General features: G+C 28.8%; 1 protein-coding gene across 1 annotated transcript in view; it reads left to right on the top strand.

Moving 5' to 3' along the window:
- LOC106457513 overlaps nucleotides 1-12,370 on the top strand; it is a 69,246-nt gene that overhangs the window by 40,109 nt on the left and 16,767 nt on the right. The window contains exons 8-9 of the mRNA XM_022383496.1: nucleotides 187-253; nucleotides 796-906. Coding sequence (XP_022239204.1) covers nucleotides 187-253; nucleotides 796-906 — 178 coding nt within the window. The remainder of the gene's footprint in view (nucleotides 1-186; nucleotides 254-795; nucleotides 907-12,370) is intronic.

Genomic DNA, 12,370 nt, shown 5'->3' with positions numbered 1-12,370 from the left:
TCTAGTTCTCCAGACACATAAAACATTCATAGAGAAAATTTTACAAATCTGTTTCTCCAAACATCTAGAACACCAGAGAAAAACTTATTAAACTGGATTTCTGGAAAACCAGGCTAGTAAGTTTTTCTCTATGAATGTTTTATATGTCTGGAGAACCAGGTTAGTAATTTTTCTCTGATGTTCTAGATTTTTGGAGAAACAGATTAGTAAGGTTTTTTCTGTTGGAGTTCTAGATGCCTGGAGAAACAGGTTAGTAAGTTTTTCTCTGTTGTCGTTCCAGATGTCTGGAGAACCAAGCTTCAAACTGAGAGGGAAGTGACTAATTAGCACTTTTAACTACTGCTGTAAACAAGTGGAATTTTCTGAATTTGAGTCAAAAGTAGCCCAATGACCAAAAAACATAAATGTTTTTACAGCTGGAAGACAGTCTGTCTAAAACAACATAGTTACACTGGTCTTATGTTTTTTGAAAGGTCTTGCCCAGATTTCTGTTAGATATTGGGATGTTTTTTATATACAACACTGTCGAATACTTAATATTCTTACATTTTCAAAAAATCCTGTAATTATTCAATAGGGAAGCTAAATCTGAACATGAATAATTAAATAGATAGAATAATTATTTTGAGGGGTGTGTGTTTAGGGGTGTGTGTCTAGGACAATTAAGAATATTTTTCAGTTGTATGAAGTTGTGATTTCAATAAATGAAATATTTCTGTGTATAATGTTTGTGAAAATTAATGAAAGATCATTAAAATGTGTATGACATTATCTCGTGTATATTTTTTTCTTAAGACACCAGGTGAAGTCAGCAAGCTCAACTTTAATGAACAGATTGACCTTGGAAAAGAGTTATCTATTCTACATTCACAGTTGATAGACTGCATTCCTAAAATGAATAAAATAGTAAGTTTTCTCTGTTGATTGATGTTTTAGATGTCTGGAGAACCAGTTCAGTAAGTTTTTCTCTATGAATGTTCTGGATTTCTGGAAAACCAGGCTAGTAAGTTTTTCTCTATGAATGTTCCAGATTTCTGGAGAACCAGGTTAGTAAGTTTTTCTCTATGAATGTTCAATGATACGTGGTATACTTGTACACTTGTTTGTGTATCTTTTTCCTGAAGCCCCCAGTGGCATAGTGGTAAGTCCGCAGACATATAAGGCTATAAACCGGGTGTTAATACCTATGGTGGGCACAGTACAGATAGCCTATTGTGGAGCTTTGTGATTAAATTATGTATGTTAAATATTTTTAGTGACTTTTTAATATCATAGCTGTATGTAAATATAGACTATAGTTTGATAAACTAAATTTTGTATAGCCTGTTGTGTAAAATATCTATATTTCTAGAAGTTTCAAACACTGAAAGTTCATTATGTTCCTATTTCCTTAAAACAGTGTGGTAATGTAAAGATACCAGCATGGAATGTACCCTTTGCCAGGTCCTAACTGAAAATTATCACTGTTTAATTTATTCATTTTAAATTATTATTATAAACCGTAAACAGATACTTAGAGAAGTTTGTTTTTGTCAAAGTCATAAAATCATTAATTTTTTTTTTATTCAAGGTTTGGAGAAAAAGAACATTTCATGGTATTCTTGAACCAGTTTGTTGATCAGCAACAAGACACAATGAGGAACCTCCTCCAGCAGATTTCTGTAAGCAGTGATGCCTAATTACCTTAGGTTATTTTTATCTTTTCGAACTAAATTAAATTGTTTGGAAAATTAAAACATACGTTTATAATTATGTAACTTAATTTAGTTTTGATATAAATAGGTATCTTGTTCTAATTGGAAATTAATATTAATGATAAATAAGTCTTTATTGTAGCTTTAATACGGTCAGTATTAGATGATCAGCATTTAACTTTTCGTGGAAACTCTTTTGCTACTAAAGCATCTGAAGCTTACATGAAGCTACTTGGAAATAAGGTGAGATATATGATATAATGATAATAATGATATAATTAATTCCTTTATTCTTTTGAGATGTGCACACTAAGTTATCAAACATATATAAAGTTTTTGTAAACAGTTATCATTTTTATTTTGACAGGGTTGTATAACTGTAATTCACAAAAAAAATTGGAAGCATTAAAAATTAAAACATAAAACAGGAGCATTAAGTTATTCACATAAAATATACAAATATGGCTAGTACCATTTTAAATAGAATTATTTGATTGAATATATATGTAATTTGAATGCCGTATGTGATTATGTCTCATTGTTAGAGACGAAAGATTTTACCAAAATCTATTATCCCACCAGTAACCGTATCAAAACATGACGTTAATTCATTTTTGCTTCAGTAAATTAGTGATTATGAAATATTGAATAAGAGTATGAGCTTAACACTTTGGATTATACTTTTCCACTTAAGTGATATAAGCAGGAAAGAATCAAAATTACAGTGTATTCATTGATTTTTTGTTCAGTACCTATGTACTTCATGAATTTGGCCTAAACTATAAGGATTTGATAAAGTTATTTCTGTGTGCATTTTTTTTTCCAAAGGCTTGTATCGTTGTAATTTCAATATTGTAGTTCATTTTTGGAAATAAACAATACTTTATAAAACACGTTTATAAAAAAATTTCCATAAATTAAAAAGATCTTGTGAAAAAGCTTAGATCATGTTTAACCTCAAAATATGACTAACTATAAAGCAATATTTGTTTCATATTATGAAAAATGTGTCTAAGTTTTAGTTTATTATCAGTTATCACAAGAAAATGAATTCACAAAACATTCTTCAAGCTTAGGTGTATAGAAAAATATGTATTTTTTAATTTTTGGAAGGTTAATGATTAATGAAATTTTACATTAATATTTTTTATCCAAAAAATAACCTTAAAGTCAATAATTTTCTGTGTTAATTTCTTTTAAATATATTACAAATAAATGGGAAGGATCATCATTTCTAGCTGTTGCTCTGTAAGTGAAAAAAATTGTAAAATTTTCAGTGTTTGTTATTTTGTTAAAGCATTTTTCATATTAAAAAGACTACATTAAAAGGCATGTTGGTTGTACAATACATCTATATGACAGTAATCTACATACACTAATATGAGTAATGCCATAAAGATCAATGTGTTAAAATTAGAGATGATATTAATCATGATACTGTTGGCTTCTTCCAAGACTTCTAGAATATAAAAACTATTTTGTAAAAGTAGTTTAGTAAAAGAAGAGAGAGTGAATTAATTACCTGATTACAGTATCTGCAGGATACCTTGCAAGATTTTGTGAAGAGTGTTTTAGAATTTGAAGATGATTGTGAGGTAAGATTTTAGTGTGGATTTCTTAGATGCGAGAACTTCATGTGCTCAGCATTTATTCTATAATCTTATTTTTAGGCCATTAAAACTTACACTTTATAAAATGTGCAGTTGCAGTTATTGAACAGAGTTGTTTAAACTTAACACTTAAATACACCATTTCGAGTTGCAGTTATGTTTTTACTTGCCTAGTGCACCAACCAGAAAAAATAAAACAACAAATGATAGAAGACCAGAATATTTGTCAGTGGCTACAAGAATACCATAAACTTGCATTTAGCATTACAGTGTGATTCGGTCGAAAATGTTTGTTATTTGAAGGAGTTGGGAAACACAGTTACTTAAATGGGTTCATAAAAATTTTGATTTATAAAAAGCAGTGAAATCTTGATACTAACCATGTCAATAATATATGTCATTAAAATAATCAACATACATTTTATTCTTGGTATATTTACAAAATTGATACCATTTAAGCAACTGTTCATACTCTTTTATTGTAAAGTATTTTCATAAATTTCATTTCTGTATTAAAACCATTGTGTTATTAATGTGATATCCGTGTTATCAAATAAAAGTTACATACTGATATATATATAGTTTTGAATACTCATGCATGACATGCAGTATTATGTGATGTATACATAATATTTTTTAATGTAGATTGCTTTATATATTCTGAACCATTTTTTATACTTAAAAGGTTAAGTTAAGGGGTATATTAAGTTATACAAAATGAGTACTTTTTGGTAATTGTTTTAGGCAAATGAATTTTGTCAAACTTTCTTAAGAAAACAGTTTTTTCTTTTACTGTCTTTCCTTGTCAGGTAGATCCTAGCAAAGTTCCTAATGACAATATTCTACAGAAACAGCAAAAAAACTTGTTAAGGTTTGTGGAGGAAGCTTGGAATAAAATTACTAGTTCAACCCCAAACTTACCTTTGTAAGTACTTACACTGTAATATGTATGATAAAAATAATGATAGGAACTTAAAAAGTCAAGAACATATTTGTGTATCTTATAGGTAGAATGAGGTTATATTTGTTATGAAATTAGTAGAAAAGTCACTTAGAACTTAACTAGATCTATTTTATGTGTTGATATGTGGAAAACATCAATATATTTTAAGATCAACCAACATCTTATAACATTTTTAAAATAAATATAAATACACTTGTAATTGAAGTACTTCAAACTTTGTGGTTCATTTGTCATATACAGCTCAGAAATGTGACTTTAGTTAAATGTCTTAATATTTTTGTTATATAAAACCAATATTGAAAAATAATAAATAAATGAAGCTTACAAATATGTTAATTAGCTAGTTACACTGTCTGTAATTTTCAATTTTCTTCAGAGAGCTTCAGGAAGTATTTTGTGAGTATAGGAAGCAGCTAGAAGCCATTGGGAAAGAACACATTTGTGATAAATTAATCAGTGCTTCCATATTTTTGCGATTCCTTTGCCCATCTATCCTCTCTCCGAGCCTTTTTAACCTCACTAAAGGTAATTATTTCTTGAAAAAATTTTTAAATTACATGCTTTATTACAAGTAATACAATAGTTTTTAAAATTGTGGAATGTATTATTTATTTTATTAAAACTTTTTCATTCACTGTAAAAAACATACTTTCGATGACATGTGAAAATTAAGTGAAAGTTATATTCCTGATGTCTGTTGTTTTTTTGTTCTGTAAGTTTTTGTTTAGTTAACCTTCCCAGTATAGGTAGGTAAAGATACACATGTCGTAACCTTTGTACAAAATTAATTTAAGATTTAACTACTTTTATTATTAATGTATAACAATGAACTTGACATCAAAAGGTAGTTGATAATTCAAGTTTTTATATTATCCTAGTTTTGAGTTCTCTAATTACAACTGGTGATAGTTAAATAAATTTTTAGTCTTAACTTCTCTGTATAACATGATACTTCTTCACTCCAAATTGTCCATTTTAGACATCCTTTCCACCCATATTTCAGCTTCTAAGTTTAATACAAATTACACTCTTATAGTATAAATACTGCCAATAGATAATATAAACTTATATCATCCAATCTTCTTGCTTTACTGAGATATAAGCCAGAAAGTCAAACCCATATGCCACCCTGCCCTCCTATAACATCTACCTTTTAAAGAAATGTCAGAGAAGACATTTATCTATTGGATTCTTTATAAGGCTAGGTTGTTCTGACAACAGGTTATGAATTATTCTGCTTACAATTTTATTCTTTATTTAATTATAAATTATAGTTGTTATAAGAGATTGTATTCTTTTTTATTTTGTGTTGTAAATTTAATATTTGAAATAAATAAAAATTGAATAAAATACTAACAACAACCCTACTGCAAAGAAGTACTAAATGTAAAAATTAGAAACTTTTTAGGTCAGATAAGAATACTTAAATTGAAAAAAAATTAATAAAAAAGTTTCTTTGTGAGGGAATGTACACAAGCTGGATGTGTGTGATATAATTCAATACTTTTTTACCATAACTTGTGCTATGCTTTCACCAAGTGATTTACTGCTATATTATGTTCGCGGGTTTGAATCTCCATTCCACCAAACATGCTTGCTCTTTCAACAGTGGGGGTGTTGTAATGTGACGGTCAATCCCACTATTTGTTGTTAAAGAGTAGCCCAATAGTTGGTGGTGGGTGGTAATGACTAGCTGCCTTCCCTCTAGTCTTTCACTGCTAAATTAAGGACAACTAGCGCAGATAGTCCTCGTGTAGCTTTGCGCAAAATTCAAAAACTAACAAAGCTTTATTATGCTAGTTTAGTAGTTAGACACATTTCAAAGAGTAATAAAAAAAAAATTACGTCAAAATAGTCATGGAAAAGTTAGTGGACTGAAGGTTTTAAGATAATTAACTATAACTGTTACAGCATGCAGTGATTCGAGAAATAAAAAAGGTAATTTAAATGTATTTATTATTTTTACATGGTGCTCACAAGGTTGGTCAAATGGACTGAGCCCATACAGAGTTTTAGAGTAGAGAAAATAGCAAATAAAATATAAATCTTTACTGAAAACAAATTTGATATTCATTTAAGAAGTTCTATAGGTTATGCAAGTGAAATATGAAAACTGTAAGGTGAACAAAAAAATGTATTCTTAACATGAAGATCACCTTGCACTCAGACTGACTCAGTAAAGGCTTCAAAAATTCACAGACATACTTTAGTAAAAATACTTATTTAAAGTCTGATTTTGTGTGTACAACAGACGTGCAATGTTTACGAAAATGTCTCAAATTTCATGAAGAGGTACATAGTAAATTCAGAATTATAACATGTATAATTTCACAGTTACATGGTGGTTACAAGGTCAGTCAAAATGACCAAGCCTGTATATACAGGGTTATATCAGAAGATAATTTGTAGTATACTTAGGCCTAACAACAAGTATATGATATGTTCTGCAATTTGGTTTTTTTTTATCTAATAATGCATAAATTGTAAAACATAATTAGGTTAAACTAAAATTTGAGTAATTTCTTGTTTTTTTTTTCAGAGTATCCAGAACCTAAATCAGCAAGGAATTTGACTCTTATTGCTAAAACTATTCAGACATTAGCAAACTTTACAAGGTTTGATCTGCCTCTGTTTAGTATTATTACATATATCTGTGGCAAATCTATATTTTTCAGCTAAGTTTGTCATATTACTGTCAGGATTTCACTTGTTCTAAAAGCATTTTTATGTTTTGTTAATTATATTACGTGGCTTAATGTTTTCATGGGTTTTAAAACAAAAAATGCAGTTTTTATTCTTCACTTGCTCTTGGGAATCTGATATATATATATATGTGTACTGAAGACTGACTGATAAACACAATTACAGAACAAATTTCTACAGATTAGTGTAGCACTATCAGATGAGCAAAAATTTTGTTTTTACTTCTTATTTCACAAAAAGTTGTGGAATAAACATTTTGTAATATGTAAATCCATAAAAATAGTGTTGAAAATTATTTTTAATTCAAGGTAATATTTTTGCTTTCTTTTTTTCAGTTTTTAGCCAAGTTTCTCCATAATGTCAATTGAAGTCTTGTTCATGTGATATACAGTCATGTAGAGTTTCAAGGTGAATTATTCAACGTGGACTATGACATCCTTTTTTGCTAAATAGCGTTTTAGGAGCTTTTATTTAATGTTGCCTACCATAAGCTTTCTTTGTTAGATATTGCTTATCAGCTAAAAAGACGTTTTTAACTTTGTTTCTATGTAACAATGTAGTCCTTTGTGATTTAGTTTTAAGAATAGATCTTTCCATTAAAAATATTTTATAGATTATAAGCAATTAATGTAATCAGAACTTATTGTAATGCTTTACTAATTGTAACAAAAAGTACTCATTTCAAATAGAAGTAATTATTATAACTGGAGTGTTTTTCTTAATTAGGATCTCTGGAAATTCCTACCAAACTAATTAATGGAAAACAGCTGATAGAAAACAGGTAACTGCTATGTGAATACTGAGATACTTAATAAATTTGCTTAATTTAAGATTGGTATAGAAATTTATATTTTAATTTATATTTTATTTAATTAAAAAGAAAACTCATGGTCAGATTAAAAAAAAAACGTTATTTAAGAAAAAGTTTTATTTAGTTTTGTGATAACTTTCTTTTTATTTTCTATAAAGTTGAATTTCAATTGTAATAAAATTTACTGTTTTTTCTGGTTTTATTAAGGTGTTTTTTACTTTGTTTATGTAGGTACAAAATCAGATTAGAAAAGAATTCTGGAATCAAAGAGTCGCCTTTTGTTCGAATAAAGGCCCGTTTTCAGTCTGTAAATATTTTACCTCTTGATAGGTACAAAGGTTTTAGACAGGTATGTGTGTCAAGAAGTACTTTGTACAAATTTTGTTTCTTGATATTGCAACAATATTCAATAAATTGGATTTGCCAGATAATACTTAAATTTTTTTATTGTATTATTAACACAAAACATATTTTAAACATTTGTGTTTTGTAAATGTAATGCCAGTACTTGTTTGACATGTATGTAAAGATTTTGAATGTTCAAACAAAAATAGAAATACGACGTCTTCACTTCCTCTGTCTTCTCGTGTAGTTTAGGATGGATTAAAATTATTGTAAGATATGCAGATTTATTCTTTAAAATATTACACCATAACAGGAAAATCTGAATTACGTGCTTTGATTTAATTGTCACTTATTATACTAAAGAGTATTTTATTGTAAAAAAAATTAAATAAAAGAAATCCTCTAAAAACTGAACTGATGGCAAAAAATTAAACTTGATATGAAAGTGTTATGTTTTTAATTTTCTCTTCAGTTTCTGTGTTCCAAGAATAAATCCCTAGTCCAGATGTTAGAACCAGTTCAAGTGATTGTCAAGGTATAATATTATATTTGGAATTTAATGGGTTTTTTTAAAAACTTAATATGAGTTTAGGGATTTTTCTTTATTTATATGTTTATTTTGAATCTATTTTATGCCAGTTGAAGACTGTTTCATGGAACTTGAAAGACTACAAAAGTTTTAGTTTAGATTGATGTTTTATGTTGCCAGGGAGAAATATTGGAAATACTTGCTGTTTGATTAATTAAACTCATTGAGGCTCATTTCAAGTACCACATTTTACTTAAAAATTAACAAACTGATAATATTGTAGTCAGTGAAATCACACACGTTATACAAAGTGTGTATTTTGGAGAAAGATTTTGAAAAAAGAAACATTTGTCTATACTTAACTAGTATTTCCATTAAAAGTAATAAAACTCCTTTCAGGGAGCAATATCTTTAGGTTTATCAAAATTCTCTGAAATATTATCAATAACTTGTGATAAAAAATACACTAGCATTAATAAAACTCCTTCTAATAAGCAGTAACTGAGGGTTTATCAAAATTCACTGAAGTACTTTATAAGGTGTTCTCTCATTGGGCAGATTCTTTTGGATTATTTGATAAAAAGTAATGTCAAGTCCAATCCATGCATGATAATAAATTAAGTTATTTTGTCAGTAAATGTTTACTACAGCCATGGTCATGTGCAGGCCTGACCTGAAATATACAAACTTCCAAAACGAATGTAGGTGTAACTTACTTATAAATTTGATTGTAGAATTTCACAGTTAATTGATCCAGTAACTGCATAGCATAGTAGATGTAATACCTCTTACTTCTAACATGAAATAACTTTTCCGACACTGAACTAACTGACGTTTACTTTCATAGAATCATTTGTGTTTATATCATAACCTTCTCGATTCTTATCTTTCACAAACTTTATAGATCTTAATTTCATTGTGATCACAAGCTCCCTCTAGCAAACATCTAAATTAAAACACAAAAATATAGCTTACAACAAGTATTACGAATAATGTGATAAAAAAAAAATTAACTAGATCAGAACTAAAGAAAGTACTTATGAATTAATGAGGCTAATTCTAGAAAGCAAACTAACTAAAATGTTTATAATATAAACGAATACACAATAAAACCATAACATATGACAGTTAGAATATATTGAACATCAGTTGGGAACCCTCTGTGCTAATTATAATTTCAACATAATTATTCAGAAATATCCAGAACTGGCTTCGTGTTAGATTAGCTCACTAATAAGAAATAACTATACAGATTTTATTAAGGATATGATGATAAGCATATTTTGAAGTGTTAATTATGTATCTGTTAGACATATATAATTTGTTACTTCTCTCAGTGTACATTTTGGCCGTATAAAATAAGTGCCAACTTATCTCATAACTCTCTCGTATTAGTTTTTATATTAACTTCATTCGTAACTATACTGATTCTTGTATTTTCTCTCACTTCAATATAGGAAGACGTAGCGGTTACTCTAGTCCGTATAATGCAGAAAGAACACAGGGCAAAGGAATTTCTTGCAAACATTGTGATAGAAGATGTTAAAAAAATTGGTAGGTTTTCAATAAATGTTTCAAGTACAGACATAAACTATTCCAGAATGTTTTGTAAACAAAGATGAGCAAGGTATTTGATCAATTTTCAAACTATTTTGGCAGACTAGAAACTGAAGAATTAATGTAATGATATTACTAATTACTTATTATTCACAAAAACATAGTGTTGCTATATAAACTCGAGCAAGAAATTATAGCATTTATATTTGTGAAAGGTTAGTACTCTTTTATCAATAAATTATTATCTTTTTCTTCAACATCAAAATGCCTCTCTCATGTATAGAGTAAAAGTGGAGAAGTTACTTTGGCAGAATTTATTTATTTGGTTTATTTCATGCCTTACATTCAATCGTAGATGAAAGTTTTGATTATGGGTTAACCTGTATGTAACTGTATGCTACTGTAATAATATTCTACAGTGCACAAGGGTTATGGATTATGGGTTAACCTGTATGTAACTGTATGCTACTGTAATAATATTCTACAGTGTGGTGTTCTACTGGTGTAGATAACAAAATGTCCTCCAACCTGATGCTCCATTTCTGTACGAGTTTATCCAAGGGGATGTTGTAGCTTTGGAATGAGCAGTCAAAATTGCAGTTAACCCCTTTGATTTGGATCCCTCATCCCCCCCTACACACACACACACATGGTTGTCGACATTAAGAACTTTGAAACTAAGACCCTTAACATGTCTTTGAAATAGCTTTGGTGGGTTAACATAGTTAACATGATGACATTGCCATTTCTTTAATTCAAGGGAAAAAACTCATTAATATAATATTTTAATGTGTTATTTGTTAGATGTTTCCTTTATCATGCATAGTATCAAAAATACACATTTTGGTCTTTCAACAGTTTGTGCTATTTCTTCCTCTTTGCCATTAGATATGATTTAATATCTATTATATGATATGTGAGGAGTAAAAAAACTGGTATTATATAAAGTGATGTCATACAGTTGGTAGATTTGTGAGTGTGGCATTTTTGTGATGGATGAAAAGTGGTAGATGTGTGTGTGTGTGGTGTATGAAGAGTGATATCAAGTAATAGCTGATCATTGTGTATAAGAAGTTTCTGTATAGAATGAAGGTTATTACTAGTCAGTAGGTATAGATGCATTAAAATGTAAGTTATGTGGTATGAAACAATACAGTTTACTGGTATTTTAAAATGTGGGTTATGAAACAGGTTTGCACTAAACCAGTATATTTGAAAATAATGAAGTACTTACAAAGCAATAATAATATTGTCATGCGAGTACTCTAGAAACTTTCTAGAGTTAACCCATAATCCATAGTCTTTGTGCACTGTAGAATATTATTACAGTAGCATGCAGTTACATACAGGTTAACCCATAATCCATAACCCTTGTGCACCACCACCTTACTCTCAACTCAATGGTTTTTATCATTATTTGTATCCTATATCATTAACAAATTCAGAAGGACGCTTCCATGGTCCACCACCCCAGTGGCTTGGAACTTGTGGAAAGAGACAAACGAGGAACCAAAAAAGAAAAAAATTAATGTAGCAATACAAATACTAGAACTAGAAGAATGCTGGTTTAATTTAGAGCATATTCATTAAGGTGGTGCTAAAAGTCACATTCATATTTTATTGTATTACAATATTTGTCAATCTATACCCACACATCAGTATTTAAAATATCTATGACCCATTATCATGACTTCACATAATTTTTTCCAATCCCTGAACTGAAAACAACATAGTTTGTTCTTAGGTCATCAATGTATAACCCATTGTTTTCTACCTTATTCAGGTTTCTCTATTCTCTGTACGTCTTAGTGTTGAGAAAAAGAGTAAAAAGCTACAACTGCCTATCAGTCTTCCATTTCGGAACTAAATTTTTAAAAATCAACCTACCTATCAACTTGTACCGTTTCCTCTTTGTTTCTGATTCTCTGTACAATTTCACAGTAATGGTTTCAATCTCATTTAGATGGCTGAAATAAGATTTCCTATCATTAGATAATCATTTATGCATTATCTAGTAATTTTAAAATCCTCAATATTTTTTAATATGCAGTAAACAAATTTGGAAAACATATCTTAAAATTTATTCAGTACATGTTAGAATATTTTTTTTGCAGTGGTATTTCACATAAAAAAATTCTCTATGATACCTTTAAAAAC

Source organism: Limulus polyphemus, unplaced genomic scaffold (genome assembly GCF_000517525.1).
Source record: "Limulus polyphemus unplaced genomic scaffold, Limulus_polyphemus-2.1.2 Scaffold341, whole genome shotgun sequence".
NCBI lineage: Eukaryota > Metazoa > Arthropoda > Merostomata > Xiphosura > Limulidae > Limulus > Limulus polyphemus.
This window is presented reverse-complemented; position numbering and strand designations above follow the sequence as displayed.